The sequence below is a fragment of the Dipteris shenzhenensis genome, chromosome 11 (assembly GCF_047967505.1).
Source record: "Dipteris shenzhenensis isolate YYH24624 ecotype China chromosome 11, Dip_SZ_1.0, whole genome shotgun sequence".
Lineage (NCBI taxonomy): Eukaryota > Viridiplantae > Streptophyta > Polypodiopsida > Gleicheniales > Dipteridaceae > Dipteris > Dipteris shenzhenensis.
In genome coordinates, this window is record NC_141606.1 from 36,994,805 (window position 1) to 37,015,466 (window position 20,662).

General features: G+C 45.0%; 1 protein-coding gene across 3 annotated transcripts in view; it reads left to right on the forward strand.

Moving 5' to 3' along the window:
- LOC147896978 (Thioredoxin family protein) overlaps positions 1-20,662 on the forward strand; it is an 85,094-nt gene that overhangs the window by 54,044 nt on the left and 10,388 nt on the right. For all 3 annotated transcript variants that reach the window (XM_087381418.1, XM_087381417.1, XM_087381416.1), the window contains exons 6-7: positions 1,306-1,355; positions 1,634-1,703. In XM_087381418.1, coding sequence (XP_087237544.1) covers positions 1,306-1,355; positions 1,634-1,703 — 120 coding nt within the window. The remainder of the gene's footprint in view (positions 1-1,305; positions 1,356-1,633; positions 1,704-20,662) is intronic.

Below are 20,662 nucleotides of genomic sequence, written 5' to 3' on the forward strand. Positions count from 1 at the left end.
GACCTGACAGACCGGAGCACACGGTGACTGGCAGTGCCTCCTGCTGACCTGTTCCAGGGCCTATAAATGCACTCTGTAAGCGCCTTTTACTTGCCCTACTCCTGCTACCTTCTGCTTGATTTTACTTGTCACCCCCCATATTTCCTTGGCCACTAGATGGCTGTGAATCTTTACTTTCAGGTCAGATAGCTTGTTCCATCCTCCTTTCCAGCCTGACCAAAATGTGGCATGACTGAATTGGATGCCATGGCAGGGTGTAAATAAGCAGAAATCTACCCTTTCTTGCACTCATTGCATGCCAAACAGAACACACCTGAATGTGGAATCTCCTCCCTTCTCGGCAAGGACACCACCCTTTAGTTTGGAGAAGGCCTTAGCCTCAGATCTCCTGGACTTTGACTCACTAGCGTGACTCGGAGACCACGGCTATTCTTGATTGACGACCAGGTTTTGCTATCATGCCAGAGAAGAGAGTTGCTTGCTGCAAGCCAACTTCGATGCAGAGAGAGATTAAGATCACACAACACTAATCATCCATATGCATGCATGTATGAAATCTAGAAAGAGAATACTCAGGAATACAACCAAGGAAATATGTATTAGTGTGAAGATCCGAGTACAAAAACTCCCAATACTAGTACCAATACCTTCAACACACTGTTGCCGAGGTAAGGTACCAAAACCGGCACTATATACTGTCCTACTGAGGTAGACTCCTTGTCTCTTGTATGCACCTTCCTGTACACTTCAGTAGGTACAAAAGTGAGTCCTCCTACCATTGGCTCTTCTAGCTTGCTGAAGATCTGCCTCAAGGGTGTGCTTCTGGAAGGCCCAAATACCTGTAGACTGAATAACTGGACTGCTCCAAAGGGGCATTTTGTAGAAGGCATGTAGCCCTCATAGACTGGGCGATCAGTCTGTCAGCCATCCGACGTGCAGCTGACTGGGGCAACCCAGTCTGTGGGTCTTGTAGACTGTACAGCTGACTGCCAACTGCAGTCTGTTTACTCGGTGCTGCTCTGACTCTAGTTAGACTTTAGATCAAAGAGACGATTTAATCTGTTAGTAAGAATCCATGTGAAGTGGTGTAATGTCGTTGGTTATCAGCTTTCTAAAGATTAAAAAGTCCTCAGCTTCATATTGCTAATACAACGCCTGGCATACTTCTGTGTGTGTGAAGATTTTATTGCAACAAAACAAAGGGGGAAAAACTTTTTAAAGGTAGTGACTGCTGTGGGATTAAAATGCATAATAAATGCTGTATCAAGTTTCTTCATTTTGAAAGCCATCGGCTCTTCTTTGCAGGTTCCCTTATTTGATCGATCCAAATACAGGTGTATGCCTTTATGAAAGTGGTATGCTGTTTTACCCTTTTCAGTGTTTGGATAATGGAATCTATGGCACATTGATGAGATGCGACGTGTCAGATCTCAGCGCAGTTATTTATGTTCAGGACCTTATATAAGGTTCATCGGAAGAAAATTAAAATACATTAAAAAAAAAAAAACGGCAGTGACAATAATAGAAAATTTAATAACACATGTTTACTTTCTTTCATTCATGTGTATACGTTTACACAGATGATGCATTTTAATTTGTACTTTCATTATTTCATATGTATACTTTGACACAGGAGACATCGTAAAGTATCTGTTTAGCACTTATGGCGGTGGCAAGGAACCTTCTGCTGGACTCTTGGAAAGGTTCTAGATTTGGCCTTGCATTTGCTTCCATTTTGAATGTTTCTCTCAACTTCCAAGCTACAATATACTTTACAAGGGACACAATATTTCACACATTTGCAGGTGGAATATATTCGCTGCAAATATGTAGCCTTCCGAGGAAACACTTGTTTAGGATAGGTCCACAGCAAGAGGGACTTCCAAAGAACATTTAAGCTCGCAGATTTGTGTGTGGAATCGGCTCTCTCTCAAATCAACCAGTTTTATTTACAGCAGTAGGCTTAATGATGGAAAGTGGAGCTGGCATGTTGTGCACCTAGTACACACAATAGTAGAGCATGTCGGTTGCAAAATTTTTAGCCTTTAAAATTCACATAATATGTGAATGTGTGCTTTTTGATACTCTAATTTTTTTGGAGAGAGAGAGAGAGAGAGAGGAAAGAAAGTTTTTTAGAGAGAGAGAGAGAGAGAGAGAGAGAGAGAGAGGAAAGAAAGTTTATTAGAGTCTTCGAAAGACCGATGGGTCTTTGAGATTGTGAGAAACCAGGTACAAACAAGCTGAAAGGGTGGAGCTATTGAGCGAGCATCAACACCATACTACATGCTACATGACACATAGTCATAAGAACCTCAATACAAAGCCAAAGCATAATGTCCATTTCAGGGTGGCCCTCACCATTGCCACTATCATCATAGATCATCAAAATACATTGAAGAATCCAACACAAGATCGTGAGGGACCAAGCGTCCGAGGAGGCAAGTCAGAGATAGAGTGCTGTCGACTATCTGTGGGTGCCATGCAACGTGATCTCCTGGCAGAAGTTCTACGTCGGACCAGGGCTACGATGACCCTAGTAGGTCGTACCCCTACCCTGAACATGGAAGGAATGTCTCTAAGTGTAATATGCGTTGTCCATCCTCTGTTGGGTTTGACGCATCTCTGGATCCAGATCATGGCCACGCCACAGCTCTGTGGGATAACCTCTGCGGTCTGGCTGGAAAAACTCCGTGATCATGCTCTGAGATATCCGGGTCAACCCCCCCTATTGTCATGGGGACGTGGTGGTGATGGTGAAGTGTCTAAACTAACTCTGAACATGAAAGGAATGTCTCTAAGTGTAATTTGCGTTGTCCATCCTCTGTCGGGTTTGACGCATCTCTGGATCCATATCGTGGCCGCATCATAGGTTTGTGGGATAACCTTTGCGGTTTGGCTGGAACAACTCCTTGATCATGCTCTGAGATATTCGGGTCCACCTCCCCTATTGTCACGGGGACGTGGTGGTGATGGTGAAGTGTCGAAACTAACTCTCACTGAATTTAGCCTAGGGTACCAGACTAGGGGCCTTAGTTAATGGCAAATGCCCAAAAGGTACCTATGATTTTATGTGCAATAAGTACAACTCCTAGTGCTATTAGAGTGGTTTCAATTTCTAAGGTCATTGGTTTGGTTCAATGGGGTCATCCTCTAAAAATTGACCCCCTAGAGATCCTACAAGCTAGGGTCATTGGTTCCCAAGCATTAGGGTCATGGTGTGCCACCTGACTCCCCTAGGGGCATTAAAATCCCACGCCTCATTTTGTACATGTGTCTGTGTGTGGCTTCTTTGCTTGCCTTGCTTGTCCCTGGAGCCCTTCCTTTCCCTTCCTTGCTGTTTTGAGTCTTCTCCCCTACCAGAGCAGCCTCATTCTGAAGATGGCGGATTTTTGCAGTCTCCCTCTTGCTGGCTGAAGTCGTTTTTCGAGCTTTCTTTGCAACAGTTCTCCTCCCCTTGGTGCTCTCTGCTGCTGGCATGCTTCTTGGACCTGGACGCCTCCATTCTGGGCCACTTTTGGAGCTTTTCTCGACTTTCTTCACGACAAAAGTCTTCCTTTCTTGAATCTGAAGCCATATTCTTGGACGCCTCTCTTGCTGCTCCTGCTTGGTGCAAGGTGCACTGAAAACGGAGTTGTAGATGGGCTGGAATCACCATTCTGGTGGTCGCAATCATGGCGGATCTGTTTCAGCTTGCTGAGCCCTCTCTTTCTTGATCTTTTCAAGTGCTGGAAGTCACTCATAGGTAGATCCCTCCTACCAGAGTTTGCTGTCTGTTATTCAACCTACTTCTGGAGCTGTTCCAGGCTAAAAGAGGCTCTTTCTGTTGGCTGGATTCTCATCTTCCCTTTCTACTCTATGCTACTGTCATTCTGACTGAGTTTTTGCAAGGTTGGATGCCCTGCTGTTGGCTCGAGAGAGGATTGGGTCACTGGTTGTGATACTCTCTTCCTGGGGTTGTAGTGGCTAGCCTTGGGCTTGGCTTGGATATATGTGAATGCATTACTTGGCATGGTGTCAGGTTGTTCTACTTGTGTTATGCATGGCTATTGAAAGGAATCAAAAGAATAGCACTGGGAGTTGGTCACTAGCACAACCACGGTTGGCATTGTACTGGGTTGCACTTGCGGGTGAGCTCTTGAAGGGAGTCCCTTTGTATTTGAGCTAACCAGTAATTAAATAAATACCGCAAGGGGCGCCAAGTCTTGGGGCGAACAGGTGTCACTCTTCATGTTTCTGAGTAGGGGCATTCTAGCCTCCCTTGTCTTAAATGGTTCAATGATGCTATGCTGTGAAGTTATATGCTCAGAGTTTTGTTTGTGGGCAATGGCAATGTTTCAAGTTGGCTGTATTTCAGTTTTGTGAGATAATAGAGTTAGTTACAGTGCCCTTTGTCGATTAAAGGCCGGTTACACTCATTCATTTAGGATCTCTATTGGACAGTTTCAGGTTTCTTCGCACCGACTTCACATTAAGACTGGGCGAGCCAAGGGAGTACCTAGGGAATGACACATATGAACCCTATGTGAGCTACAGGAGATTGGGTCAGAGGAGCATTTCATCTTCAGGTGTCTAGTATACTACGAGATCCGGGGTCGCTTTTATTGCCTCTTCAAAGACAACTGCAGGCTAGACATCAAGAGCGCCTACTCAGATCACAGAGACAAGGATGAGATGCACCAGTAGACTCCTCATCCAAGAGGATCAATAAAACCCTCGTCAGAGATACCTAAGTAGTGATCTTTGCAGAAGCTAAGCTTTATCGGGAGTTCCTACGGTTCCAACCAGATTCAGAATGTGTGTAGCTGTAGGAGGTCCTCACGTATGACCTGGTTAACCTCGTGCTACTCTCTAGTCACCCGAAGCAACTAAAGCCATAGAGAAGTACAATGCCAACCATGAAAATCTGCGTCGCCTTGAGGTGCAGTCTTCATACCCCTTGACTCGATATAGATTCGTGATGACCTGAAATGCTAGATCAAGCTGTAGTGGGGGTGATCCAAACTCGGCTTGAATAATTTGATGAGGAATCGACGGCTTACTGCGAATCATACGTGAGAACATAGGACCTGGAGACGCTCCACCTGAGCCCACTCTGCATTTGAAAGATCTAGTCCCCAACTAGGGCTGCCATACATCCTAGCATGTCGGACCAAGGTTTCGAACAAGGGGGCCTTGGTCCTAGGATCTTGAAAGTGTGAGTGAAAGTACTGTCTCTCCAATCTGGCTAGAGAAGTGTATCCTTTGCTGAGATGGGCTTTGCATAGCTGGTCTGATTGTGAAAATAGGACTAGAGAAGAGAATCCCTAGATATGTGTAAGACGAGACTATCTCAACCGATGATCCATCAAATGTGAACTGTTCTGTAGGCATGGCTGCCCGAGAGGTATTGAAGATCATAACCTTGGTTTTGCCAAGGGTGACCTTCAAATCGTGTGACTCACAAAAGGGCTATAGTGCATCTAAGTGTTTCTGAAGGCCAGAAGATTAAAGCACCACGTCATCTGCATACAACAAAATTTGAATAAGAGTACCAGTGAGAGCACCTTGCCCCACCGAGAGTTTGCGTAAAGGTCTCGAGCTCATCTATGTAGAGCCCAAACAAGGTGGGTGAAAGAGCACACCCTTGTTTGACCCTAATAGTGCTCATGATCTCCTCTGTCCAACCAAACCCAGTCCTAACTCTGTTCGAGACTCGCTTGTAGAGTGCCATGACAGCCCAAATGATCTCATGTCATAACCCAGATCCTATAGCCATCTAATAAGTCAGGCCCTTAGTACTGTATCAAAGGCTTTGCGGAGATCACAAAGCAACAATAAACCTTTTGCTTTCGTGCCCTAGCCTCCTCGATGATACATCTGAGTGAGCATGTGGTCCATGGTCCCGTCTACCCCTCTGCTCTAAGCCCCTCCATCTCTACAAAGCGGTTGACCTTGGTATCAAGTATTGATGCATAGATCTTGGGCATGACATGTCCAATCATGATGGTCCTGTAATTCCCCGGGTCCATGGGATCTCCTGCCTTGTGAATAGGTGAAATGGTGTTAAGGGTCCAAGTGCGTGGGAAGCCAAGGCAAACAACTTCATTAAAAAGCTTCGCTAGGATCGGGGCTTATATGCAACGAACTCAGTGCATAAACCCTCATGATCTTTTGCTCGTCTGTTGTTATGAAGTTTGAGGATATGATATGATTGTATGAAAGTCCACTGTGAGACCCTTGAGGATCTATGCGACTGGCGATCACTATCAACTAATAGTGATCCCTTACAACTAGTGAAAGCAAATATTAAAACTTTATGTAGTAGTGAGTACTTGTTGGGCTAGCTTGTGTGCTAGGCCCAATACCTTGCTTCGATGTTTCAATACCTCTTTCAAGTAGCTTCCTAGCTTTTAGCTGGCTTTGACAACAGATTTTGCAAATTGTCTCTGCTGCCCTCATATCTTTCTCTAATGTGAGCATAAGCTGTACATCGTAGTAGTAATGCTGCTCATTTTCAACCTCTCCTGTGGGGCAGATTTACCAGGTCCTTTCCTCTCTGGGTATCTTGGGTCTTGCCCACCTACCCCTCTCCACCTCGAGAATCATGTGAACTGGTTCTGATTTTGTAGATTAAATGTCTTTTGAATATTGATGTCTCCCCGGAGGTATTTCTGCATTCCATAGCTGTCCATTAACTTGATCTCTTCTTTGTACAACTGCATTTTTTACCCCGGGTCTTGCCATAGCTTCTATATCATTTTTTGTGCCACTATTTACCTGATTTCACATGCATCTTCTGGTATATCAGCGGCTGTTATACCCCATGATTCCATCCACTTCATTCCCTCTCCGTGCCAGCCCATAATTTGCATTGCTTCCATTGCCTTGTGTGGTATCCTACTGGCGTCCATCTTCTCAACTGTTGTTGCAAGAATTGAGGGGGTTGCGGAGGGACAATCGTCTTCTTTGAAGCGGGGTCAGACTGAACTTTATCAAACTTTTGAGCAATCTCATGTGCTAGCACCATAGTTTCTGGATTCTCCCATTTAAGCTTGAGGCGGAATTTGTCACTTGCTCCTGCTACAAGGTAGCCCAGCACATGCTGAGTCATTCCAGCTCAAAATCCGGCATTGACCTCCTGCGTGGCAATTAAACGGTCTAGGAGCACGGCCGCTCGATCCACATATCGATGCACCGTCTCACCTTCTGACTGCTTCAAGTTTGCTACCTGCAGGTACACATTCTTCGGCTCCTCTTCTTTGCCGAAATACTCAATCATCGCTACCGTTAATCTTGGCCAGCTTCGGCGAACGTCATCGGCATGCTTCTCATACCACACTTGAGCCAAACCCTCTAGAAATGTGGGAAGAACCAAGAGCCATCTATCTTCAGTAAGAAAGTTGAGAGAAACACAACAGCGCTTGAAGGCCACAAGATACTTATTTGGATTTTCTTCAACCCATCCACAGAACACGGGAACGTCAGCCATGCTTGAAAAATTGAAAAGAGAGAGTCGAAATGAGGCTTATTGGCAAACAATGGAAAGAGGTAGCTTGAACTGAAAATCAGGTGAAGATACATCCACAAAGCACACATAGACAGGGTAGGGTGTGACTAGTGTATTGTGAAATACTACACGGGAAGAATCTTCAGCATAGAATAGCTCGTAGACAATCTTAAAAGGACCAACCTTCATGATATCGCATCCATCTTTACAAGCGAGGGTTAGAGACACGGCGCTACATGAGGTTGTTCATCAAGGCAAACAAGAATGCCATGACAAATGTCAACAGTTGGAGAGCTTGCACATCACCTTCAGTTTCTTCCAGTTCTTGTAATCGCCATGCTATTTCTTCAAGGGGTGTGCGGTCTGGCATCCTTCTTTTGAGCAATGTCCTTGAGGACCTTTCTAATGATCTTCCGAAGTCGGTAAACTCGTATCAAATATGCCCAACACTTAGTTTCATGATGACCACAACCTTTGCATTCCTTACAAATGATCACCCTCCTTCGTGGCTGCGGCTTTGTTGGGGCGGTGCTTCCACTCGCTTCATGCGTGATTGAAGTACAAGCTTCACATGCCAAGAAATCAGCAACTATATTTTGAGCTCGAGGGATATGCTGAATTTTTACCTCTTCAAATTGTTGGCAAATTTCCAATGCTTGTTGATGTCGTGGAACCAAGGCTTCGCTCCACACCTTCCACCTTCCACTAACTTGTTCACACACGAGTTGAGAATCTCCTTGCATCTCAAGTTGCTTGATGCGATGTTCTCGCACATTTTGTAGCCCAAAAATGAGTGCCGAGTACTCAGCTTGGTTACAAGTACTTGCTGGTGCAGACTTGCTATAACAATACACCTCACCCCTTGGTGAAGTGAGCTTCATATCCACACCAGCAGCCTTGGTCGAAGGTTTGTATGCGCTGTCAAATTAGAGGAGCCAAGATGTCATCACACCAAGACTAAAATCCGGACATCCCAAGCTTCTCGGTAGTCTAAGATAGGTGGAAGGAGAGGGTGGGGAGAATTCAATACTTGAGCAAGACGTTCAACACCAAAGAAACTTGCAATCCTTTGTTGATAGTTTATCTTTAGACAAAAAAAATTACAACTTGAAGCTCAAAATGAGACACAAAAGGTTGATTAGGTACAAAGGGATCCCTTGGTCGAAACATTACCAACCATAGCCGACCCCTAGAAACCTTTGTAATGAGATCGAGAAGAAATCATTCAAGATGAGCTTATCCACAGGAATAAATAAGCAGATGCGCCAAATCTCCCCCCAAGCTTGGGGAGCATCCCACCCTTCGAAGAATGTCACCCTTTTAATTACCTCCCGATGCAACAAGTAGCTCGATCACTGCACAATGAGTAGAACTGAAATCAAAGTCCTCCCAGTGTATCACTTATTCTTCACCTTGAATCATCCACGGTGTATCATCCCACCCGTCGTCTCCTTGAACAATGCATTGTACAATCAATTGTTGAAGATCGACATGAAGATCAAGAAACAGATCTCGCCAATTGGTAGCCATAATGAGCGGAGGACCAAGCACCAAATCCTTGAACTCGTCGAGAAGTGACATAAATATCCACACTCCTCGTGTGGCGTGCGTCCTAGAAGTGAACTTGAAAAAGTTCAGAATCTACGATCTAGTATAAGATATGAATAGAGCACATGAAATGAAGTACTTTTGCTTTTTACAACAAGAGGAAACTCCCTACGGTTAGAGAGTTACAGTTCATGAGATTTCACCATATAAGCAATATCTTTACACTTTCATCACTTCCTATTTGCTGGCCCCTTGGTGAGTCTTCCTTTTGTGAATGGGGAGATCTTGGGTTTAATTCCCACTTCTTAATAAAAGGAGAGGAGAGGAGAGGAGAGGAGAAGAGGAGAGGAGAGGAGAAGGAGAAGGAGATAGGGGCGCGAGATCTTTTGCATGAGTCCGAAAAGTCTGTCCGCGACACGCAAGTGTGCCAGAAGACGCAGGAACCTAGGAAAACAGTCGCGATCCTGTCTGCGACGCACAGTTGCGCCAGTAGACGCAGGAACTCAGAAAACAATCGCGATTCATGATCTGTTCAAGACGCACAGATGCGCTAGTTGCAACCAGGGAGCGTGTGGGTGTTGTAGATATGCATGAGCGGTTTTGCAGGCGCGGTCGACCTGAAGATGCGTGGCGTTGCGTAGGAACTACAGGCTAAAGACATTAGAATCTAGAAGATGCGCAAGAACCGTAGGCTAAAGGCACAGAAACTGAGAAGTTGTGCAGTCGCAGGGACGGAGAACTACGAGCAGAAGATATGCAGATTGGAGGCGCAGAAGCAAAGAACCACACAGGGAAGTTGCTACAGAACTACACCTAGCCGTAGGAGTAACAAATTTTGCACCACTAGCCGTGAAGATTTCGATCCCAGTAGCCACACCAGTTCTATTAACTACAAAAGAATTCAATGCATGAGGCTAGACGCTAGACATGGCGACGCTCGAGGGCCTTGGAGGAAAAGGGAACGTGAGGGAAGAAGCGTTAACAAATGTGGGAAAAAAAAAGACTAAGAGGGGTGGGAATGAAGAGGGAGACTATGGCACAAGGGGGAAGGAAGAGAGGGAAGAGGAGCATGTACATGATGGGAGGTGGAATGTAGAGATGGAGACATCAAGGGAAGAGAGTGATGCTTTATTGGAAAGATGTGGGGGGGAAATCAAAGTACTGGCTAGGTGGCTTTACAAGAATGAGCGTGTTCCATCAAGGAATAGCCCCCTGCTTTTATAGCCAAGAGAGGGGGTCTCTCCCAATAAATGCATCCTCCCACATGGATGGTGTGTGTGGAAGCGTGTCCTATGTGGGCTAGGCGGTTACGCATTCTCAATTGTGTGCGACAACCCTTTGCCTCATTTTTCCACATACATCAACCCCCATATCCCAAGTCTAAGATACTCCCTTAGTCTCTTCCCAATTTTATAATACGTTCAAACATCTAGGAGGACAAGTGGAGGGTTGGCACAAGGAATCTTGCTACCTCATCCTACTTTCCCATTATTTAACTTGCATTCTTAGACTTTCTACACTCGCCCCCCCACATGGGCCTATTCTACATGGAGGGAATAATCCAATATAATATCCATCGTCACCTATTTTATATTACTTCTCCCATGGTCCTTGGGCCATATCTCACTAAATGCAGGCGTGGGACTGCCTAGGTGGAGGGGTGGTGCATGGAGGATCCATGCCACCTTATCATTTTATATTATTACTACCATGGATTATGTACAACACACCTTATGGATCCTCTTACATGGAAGGGTGGCACATGGTCATGCCCTGCCACCTCAACCCTGGGCCTTATGCACACCATATTTTATTATACTATTGCCACACATACAAGCACACACACATATTTATGCCTTTTACTTTGGTTAAATTTATCCATAACAGTGTGAAATAGACTCTCTCTCTAGTATTTTTAGTGATAAACGTGTGTGTGTGGTGTGTGTTTGTTTGTGTGTGTGTGTGAGAGAGGTGTGTTTGTGGTCTATTGTGTGTGGTGGTGTGTGTGTGGTGAGACGAGGAGACCAGCTTGTAGCCAGCATCCTGCGCGTCCCTTCCTGCTCCTTTTCTTGGTTCCCGTTCCAGTCCTTGTGCTCCCACGCTGCAGGTGCTTGTCCGTACGTTTTTGCGTCAGTCTATCCGTATTGTCAGGGGAAATTTTCTTTATTTTGGTCAGCCATCCATACATCCGTACTGTCAGAAAATTCCATACAAAATCCGTACTGTCACTCCGTCCATACATCAGTCCGTACTGCCAGGGGTTTTTTTTTTTGGGGGGGCAGGGGGGAGGACAGACGTTCGTACATCCGTCCATATTGCAATTCTGTACAATTTTTTTCCCTGGATGCATGCCTGTTGCAGCAGATGTGGAAAATTGGCTACCAGGACTTTGGGTGGTTGTTTTGCTTGGAAAGTGCATTATGCTGCTCGGGGTTTTTTTGAGGTTATTATGACAGATGAACTGCACAAATAGATGCTTCTTAAACACTCCCCTTTGTTTTATGGGTAGCAGATGGTGCATGTTTTGCCGTGGTCGCCGACCAAGGATTATCAAGCTTTAATTTGCCATCACTCTCCGGTATGGGTGGAAGTGGTTGACTTTCCTCAGTGCTTAGCTTCTCTCTTACCCAAAATTGCAGCATCGTTGGGTAAGGTGGTGTGCCCTCTGCGGCCAAATGGGAACTCCAACCGATTTTGCATTTTGTGGGATACTGATCATCCCACTTCTGACTCCTATTTTGTTACAATGAATCAAGTGGATATGGGCAGTGCTTTTTACAAGCTTAAGTGGGGCCTGTTTGCAGGTGCATGTTTTGAATGTAAGAAGTTTGGCCACATGGCTTCTTAGTGCCCTCTTGTTATGCACAAAAGGCCTTTGGAAAATATGCCTCCTCATATGCCTACTAAAGAAATGATGGGTCAGCCCGTTTTCAAACGGAAGGGTGTAAAGCCTCTTACTCCAGCTCAGGAAAAAGGCCTCTTACTCCTGTTGTGTCCAATGGGAATGCCTCTCCCTCTATGCCTTCCACCTCTCAGCCCAAAGGGAAAGACAAAACTTTGCAGGAGGTTTGGCAGACTCCCAGGAAAATTGTTGTTGCTAGACGACCTTTACCTTCTCGCACTTGGAATGGTGCATCCTCGACTGGTCGTACTCCTGAAGAAAATTCAGGAGTGGGTGTTACATGGGCAGCTGTGACAGTCAGTCGGACTATCTTTCCCGAAGAAGATATTGTTGGTTTGCTGTCCACTTCTCAACGAGTTGTGATACCTCAGGGCTGGGGTTCGGATCTTGAGGTTGATATGCAGGCCTGATTTTAGTCTCTGCTGTACATAATCTATAAATATCCTGTCGAAACTTATATGTTTGACACTTAATGTACAGGGTTTGTGTGATGCTTCTAAATGGAAGACATTCAGGGGGTATCTCAATCACTTAGAGCCAGATGTGGTAGCTTTGCAGGAACATAATCAGCATGCGTATGCTGGACATCGTGGTCATTTTCATGGTTATGAGATTTTCTATGCTGGACAGCATTCCTTTTTGGGAGTGGTCTTTCTGATCAGGCATGATCTTCATCCCTCTGTGGCCTTCAATGATTCACAAGGAAGATGGATGGTTATGCAATGCATTGTACAGGGTGATATCTTTGAATTTGCATCTGTCTATGCTCCTTAATCCTTCCGTCATCGAGGACAAATTTGGGAAGATATGCAGAGGTATCCATGGAGGCAGTATGCTTTTCTTTGTGGTGACTTCAACAATGCTCCTCAGCCAGGGGATAATACATCTGGCCAACATATGTTGGCCTCTGAGAGGCAGAGTTGGTCTAAATTGTTGCTTGATTTCAATTTTACTGACAGCATCTTATCCATTGCTGCTTGGGTTTACTTTCCAGCACAATGCTCAATCTACATACAAAGCTAGACTGGATAGGTGGTACAGAGTTGATCCTCAGCACTCTGATACTTTTACTACTACCTTGTCAGCTGATTATGCATTTGTGCATTCTGATCATGCACCTCTATGTTTGAGGATTTCTCTGCATGACATGCCGGATGATAGGCTTCCACACAGAAGGCTCCTCATGGTTAACAATAGCTATTTGGATTATGATCATTTTAAGGCCATGGTGTATGATGCGTGTCATCCTCTTTCACCTCAGAGTTTTATTGATACTGATTATGCTTGGGATGCATTTGTTGCTCGTATGCAATCAATTATTCATGATTATGGCAAAAATTCTCTATGGTTGCTCGGGATGAACTCGGTCATTTTCGGTCTTTGTCTCTTGAAGAAAGCACATCTTTATGCCAAGCTAGACATTGTTTGCGATAGAGACATGCGCCTTAAAGAGAGCTTCGTGCTGATATATGTTTCGTAAGAAACAGAGAAGCGGCCAAAAAGTAAGTAATGATCATAGAAAAATTGCCAAATGGGAGACAAGAGCTCGTTAGCGAGCTTTCTTGGATAAAGGTTGCTCGTCGAAGGGTTTTTTTAAGAGCTTACATCATAAGCGACAAGCTACCAATATTTGTCGTACTCTGCTTTCTGATGGACATTGGACTTCCTTTCGAGCTCAACTTGCTGCAACTTGTGTTCATCATTTTTCCAGGCAGTTTGGACAGGCTGATCCTCTTTCTTTGGCAATATTGGCAGCTCGGACTCAATTACTGCAGCATGTTTTCCCTATTGTTTCGCATGCACAAGCTCTTGAGCTTGAATGCCCTTTCACTGAAACAGAATTGACCATTGCTGTCCGATCATGTGGTAAATGGAAATCTTTGGGATGGGATGGCCTTACAGTGGAATTTTTTCTTGAATATTGGGATCTTCTCAAGCCCATTTTACTGCATATGATCAACCATGCTTGGGAACAACATATGCCAGTTTCTTGGAAAAAAGGGCTAGTAAAGCTTCTCCCAAAAAGTAGATTTGTGAATCATTGGCTGATTGGAGACCCATTACTCTTATGCTTGTCATTTATAAAATCATCACCAAAATGGTGGTTGATCGTATTGAAGGATACTTGCATGATGGTTTACATCCTGCACAATATGGTTTTGTTCCTCGCAGGCATATCATTGATAATATCGCAAATGCCTATGTTGGAAATGCTTATGTTGGAATTGAGTATGCCAAATACACAGAGCAAGATGTTCTTTTACTGCAAGTTGATATTGCCAAGGCTTTTGATACTGTTCAATGGGACTTCATCTCTCAGACAATGCATGCTTTGGGATTTGGGCAGAAATTGCAGCATATCATATACTGGCTTTATAGTAACAGTCAAGCTGCTTGCATTCTTTCTTGGGATATCTCTGAAGCATGGACTATTCGTTGTTCGGTGCGTCAAGGCTGTCCACTTAGTGCGCTCTTGTATGCTATAGCCACACACCCCATGCTTCTGTATATGGATGATCTCGTAGCTACGGATAAGCTACATGGTTTGGAATTTCATGACAATAAATCATTGCTTGCTCAAGCTTATGCAGATGATTCTTTTTTCACTCCCCGCAATACAGAGCAGGATCTTTCTGAGCTAATGCAAGCTCTTTCTTTATATGGTTTAGCTACTGGGCTTCATGTAAATTTTCAGAAATCAAAATTGTTACCTTTGCATTCCAAGGAATGGCACTCTCTTTTATGGCTTGGAGAAATCATCCCACCAACTCAATTGGTTCGTCATCTTGGCTATCCTTTGAGTTGGACACTTTCTCCTCGTCAACAATTTGATTGGATTCTCGCGACTCTCAAGAAAAAGCTGGAGTATTGGAAATTGGCAACTTGGCCTCTGCATGTTCGTCTTCGAATTGTGCAATCTATTCTGATGGCGTATATTCAATTCTACTTGCCTCTTATTATGTTCAGCAAGGCTGATCTTGCCTCTTTTATGTTTGAGGTTCTGGAAATCTTCTGGTGTTCTCGCTATGGCAAAAAAAGCTTGCGTTTGCTTCAGGTACAGCAGCTTTGTTCTCCAAAGATGCATGGAGGTCTTAATATTCTCAATATCCATCTGCACATTCTTGCCCATAAGGGGAAACTCATGCTGCAGTTTTTGCAAGATTCTCAACCATGGGTTGCCATGATTCGTCATTTACTCTTGCATGTTGAATCTCCAGCTTTTGGTCATTGGCAGCTTTCCCAGTGGGAGTTTCTTTTTGGTTTTGTGACAGGCAAAATCCCTGGCTATCCTTTGGTTTCCCATTTGTTAATGGATTGGAAACATATCCTTTCCCACTTGGATTGGCATGGCAATGATTCCTTGCAGGGCAACTCTTTCAGAGCTGAAAGTATACATTGGTCAAGAGTGTTCGCCCTTCCTTTGGCTTTGCAGGAGCCTCGATGTTTGTATTTTCTGAGTCTCAAGGGGATTCGTTTGGTTCAGGATGTTGTTGATGATGCTGGATTTCCCCTTACTTTTCCTTTGGCCGTTGCCAAATTTGGCCTTGGAATGGATTGTCGTCTACTTTAGCATAAGATTACTTTGATGTTCCAACCTTTTCAGCCGGTTCCTCCATTGCATCTACGGGATCGTCCTCAAGACTGGACACTTGCTTTTGTGGGCTTGTCATGCCGTCCCGTGCAGTTTGCACATATTACTGTCTCTTCTCTTTATAAAGTTCTACTTCCTCCACCATTTATCTCGCAAAAGGCAAATCAGCTTTGGCATCTTAATCGTCCTATGAAATGGTGGTGGAAACACTCTAAGATTCCTCTCCGTCAGCAGGTTTTCTTGTGGAGAGTTTTGTTGGGTGTTCTTCCTCATGGACAGCTCTTGGCACGACGGTATATTGCTTCCTCTGTTTGTCGCAGATATCTGGCTCCGAGAGAGACTGTGCCTCATCTCTTTTGGCATTGTCCTTCCTCTTGTGCTTTCTTGGACTGACTTGGGCAGATTTTGAGAGCTCGGTTTCCTCAGATTGCTTTTCGCAAGCTCTTTTGGCTTTTTAGTGTACATCCACCCAGATAGGAGTTTGATTTCTTTTTTGTTTGGGTTTGGTATCTCTGGACTCTTTGTAATCATAGGGTCTTTGGTGATCCTATTTTTTTCAATTTCTCTTTCTTCAGACACTCTTTGCAGCAATCGCTTTTGGATTGCTTGCAATCTCGTGTCTTTGATCATGATGTATATTTGTCCTACAGTGAGATTTTCTCTTGATGTATTATAGCTCTCCCTTTCTAGGATAGTTTTTTTTGTAATATAATGACTCAAAGATTCCACAAAAAGTGTGTGTGTGTGTGTGTGTGTTTTGCAAACTAAGTACATAGATCTTGATGTGTATCTGTCTTATACTGAGATCTTCTCGTGATGTATTTTTCCACATCTCGTTTTGGGATAGTAATTTTGTAATATAAAGCAACAAAATTTTCACAAAAAAAAAGGTGTGTGTGTGTGTCATTTTCCCAACATTCTGTTTGGCAAGCAGTTTTGGTACACGCTGGTCATTGTATCGTACTCGTACCGTTTGACTGTACGAGTACCCTTAAATGGATATCTTTCCCTATTTTCGATTTCTTTGCTTCGGTCTCTTCAGGATGCTCATTCCCTTGGAGATCTTTCTCAAGCCTTGGAAGACTTTTATTACTTTTGAGTAGTAGTTGTTCCACTCTGGGACATGAATGTACATTCTTCTTAATGAAAAGTTTCTTTTACCAAAAAAGAGAGAGTGTGTGTGTAAGAGAGAGAGAGAGAGAGAGAGAGAGAGAGAGAGAGAGATGTATTAACGTCTTCGGGAGGCCTCGTTGGCCTATAAGACAAGTTACAACCAAGAAAAGTAACTCATAGGACCATCCCCTCCCTCCAATGCTCTTACTGTAGGAGTGTGAGATCATCATCCAAGTATGTCTTGGTCCGCTTCGGTGTGGCCCTCATACTCATGAAGGTGGATCTAGCCGCCGCATGTCCGAAATTTCACTACCATTGGCCTTGTAGGTGCATCGTCCTTGCCCACTCTTTAAGCTGCCTCTAAGGTAAGGTTGACACCTGTCTTGATGATCAATGCTTCTGCGTCCACCATCGGGGCATCACCCACTACTAGGCCTTTAACAAGGGCATTTAGAGCCTTGCTGCTCTGTCTCCTCCTCCTCCTAGGCGTCGTATTAGAATTATTTCTTTGGGGTTGATGTGCCCTTCTTGACACCACCTCGTTCCACTTTGACATCTCCACCTTTCCTTTCGCTATTTGTTGGGTGAATTCCTCATGCTTCCCCTTCATAGTGGCCGACATGGCAGCGATATCCTCCCTGAGTTTCTTATTTGCTGATTTAAACTCTTCCAATACTTACTCCTCTTGTGCCTAGACAATCTTCATCTGCTCTTTGATAGTGTTCGGCTTATCATTGAGTGAAGCGGAGTCGATAGAGCACTGTGCGTGAGGTGTTGATGACCATAACCTTGGTCTTCCCAAGGTTGACTGAAGTCTCTCTCTCTCCAGAACACCTCTAGGTCCTCCAAATGTCTCTGCAGCCCCTCCACTAAAGTTGATATAAGGACTATATCATCAGCGTATAGCAATATTTGTATCATGAGGTCAGTTAGTAATGATCCCTCTCCCCCTAGGTGGTCTATGAAGGATGTGATCTCATCGATGTAAAGTCTGAAGATGGTCGGTGAGAGTGGGCAGCCCTGCTTCAGCCGATCGTGCTCTCGACCCAATCTGATAAACCACCTGGGGCTCGAACTCTTCCTCTGACTAACTCATATAGGCTCATCACACCCCAGATCAACGTCTCTGGAAGCTGCATCTCCTATAGTCTTTTGATCATGCGGGATCGTGGGACAGTGTCAAAGGCCTTCTGAAAGTCTACAAAGAGGTGTAGACTTTCTGCTGTCTAGACCTCACCTCCTCAATGATAGCCCCCAGAGTGAAGATGTGATCTATGGTAGAGTGCTACCTTCAGAATCTTGCTTGTCCTGGTGCCCGTTGCCCCCGAGCCTCTATATGATTGTTGAGCTCCCTCTCTAATACTGGCTCATAAATCTTGGCTAGATTATGGCCAATCATGAGGGTGTGGTAATTCCATTATCAGTATCCATAGAGTCCCCGGCTTTGTGTATCGGCACAATAGTAGTGGTGCTCCAAGCAGGTGGGAAGCCGTGGCATACAGCCTGGTTGAACATATGTGCTAGGACCGGAGCTAAGACCTCCTGCCCTGTGCAAAGTGCTCAGTCTGTAGGTCCTCATGATCTTGTGCTCTCCGATTGCGTAATCGATGGAGTGCAACCCGCATATTTTGTGGTGAACAAGTGACAGGTGGCGGGCCTGGGCATTGAGGACATGTCTGTTGGTGTCTGCATTTGGGCATCATAGAGGGAACACGTATACGTGTGCCACACACTTGGGTCAGTGATGGGAATAGGTGGCTTCCCCTTTGATAGAAACCCCCACCTAGTGGTCGGTCTCCTCCTTGAAAAGATCAGACAATGTCATCCATTTTAAGTGTGAGAAAGGCCCGCCTCTTACGGTGTGTCAATCCTCCAAAGATCCTTTGCACCTCAGATGATGTTAGATGGCCCAAGGCCCGCTTGTGTGTGAGGTGGGCTCTTGCTTCTTTGCACTCGTCGTCAAACCAAGGGTTTTGAGGTATCTTCCCATCTTGAACCTGTGTGGATCGAGTCGGGGGAAAGGATCTAGTGGCAACGTCCTATAGCACTGAGACAAGGGTGTCCGAGGTGCGGGCGAGGTCTATATCATCCCCATGTAGGGCCAGAAGTTGCCTGGCTAAGTGACTCGCCTACACTGGGTCCAGGGCACGGTCAAAGTGGATCTAGACACGTGCAGACGGGGGGGGGCTCTCCCTGTGGTTAACATAGTAGCCGAGATATGAAAGGCCAAGTATGAGTGGTCAGGTCCGAGTGCGGGGGGAAAGATCCAAGAAGTTGTGTATCTGTGAGACAAAGGCTAGTGGGCGTAGTAGCTAGTCCACTGTACTTCTCCCACTGCCATGTGGGAAACAAGTGAGTCCTCCAAATGATGGCCATCTTTGAAGAGCATTATAGATGATCAAGCCATGGACTGCCCCCAGCTCAAAGTATCCTATCACATGTGAGGCATCTGTAGAGTGCCTCAGTATCCCAAACTCACCTGCATCTAGCTTCGGGACTATATGGGGATCTTTGTCATATGTGAAGTCTAGCAAGCCTACTCGTCTACCTCCTGTGTGTGCATTGAAGTCCCCTAAAAGGAGGGTGTCTTCCTATCTAGAGAACTCCGTGATGTCATCATGGATCGTCTCATGTGGGTTGTGTCCCTCTGTAGTGACCTCTCGTGCATAGGATGATGTGTCTAGAGGGAAGTAGCACACCACAATAAAGATCGGTTGGGCATCCGGCAGCTGAACTCATATCCACATGTGTCGCGCATGCTCCTCTCTCCGTACCACATATATGAGTGGCCTCAAGTGTGATTTGAAAAGGACAGCTACCCTCCAAGAACCTCATACTCCGCTGTCTGTCCTCAAGTCCCTCCTATGAGCTGACTCCCATGTGTATCTTGTCATTGTGGGCAGCCCTCTCTCTAGGCTTTCATGCGTCTCGGTGTAGAAGATCATATCTCTATCATTGTATGTCTCCAAGCACCCTCCCGAATCAGACCATAGTGTGCCATTACAATTCCACACTGCCATTTTCAGTCCATTTTGTGCACGCATCCCATTGGTCCGACACCGTCTTAATTCCCCATCGTCCTTCTCCCCCTTGTCTATTCTTTCTCTGATAATCACTTTGCCATCTCTTGCTGCCATTACTTGTACCATTCCAGCCCTCCTATGTTCCTGCTGTAGGAGAGTGAGGTCATCCAAGTTTATCTTTGTCCTTTTCAGAGTTGCCCTCATACTCATGAGGGTAGATCCATCCATGGCAGTCCGGAGTTTCAGCGCTAAAGGTCTAGTTGGTGTCTTTGCGTTGCCTACCCTCCAAGCTGTCTCACATGTGAGGTTGACGCCCATCTTAGTGAAGAAAACTTGGGCATCTACCATTGGAGTATCGCCTATTGTCAAGCCTCTATCACCACGTTTAGAGCTTTGCTGGCCCTCCTTTTCTCTTCCTCGAGAGCCTCAGAAATGAATTCCTTCTTAGCGGCTGCTGCTCCCTTTTTAACCACTGCTATCCATTCAAGCATCTCCTCTTTTCCTTTAGTGATCTGTGGTGTAATTTCAGCATGTTTGCCATTCATTGTGGAGGAATGGAAGAAAGAAAAGGCAAAGCGTGGGAAAAAGAGAGCAGTATGGGCAACCGAGAGAACCAGCGTCCATGACAAGATACAGCCATTAGGAGCAAATGAGAGACACGCAAGTGACCTTAGAAGAGGGCTGCAAAGTTTTTCCTCCTTGTTTCTTGAATTCATTAAGTGTCTTGTCGACATGAGCCTTCTCAGCCATTAAAGCCACATTTGTGGCCTCCAAATGTCGGTCCTCTCAATTAGTGCAAGTCATATTTTGTTGAGGCAGGCCAATACATCATTTGTTGTTTTGTGAGCTGTCACTGACGATGAGAGGGCTGCCATGGCATTATCCACACACACACTTTTTTTTTTTTGGTAATATCCAGTGCATATATTTATATGATCATAAATTTACATGGTGGGAGGTCTCCGAAATGGAGAGTATCCCAAAGATCAGAAACATAA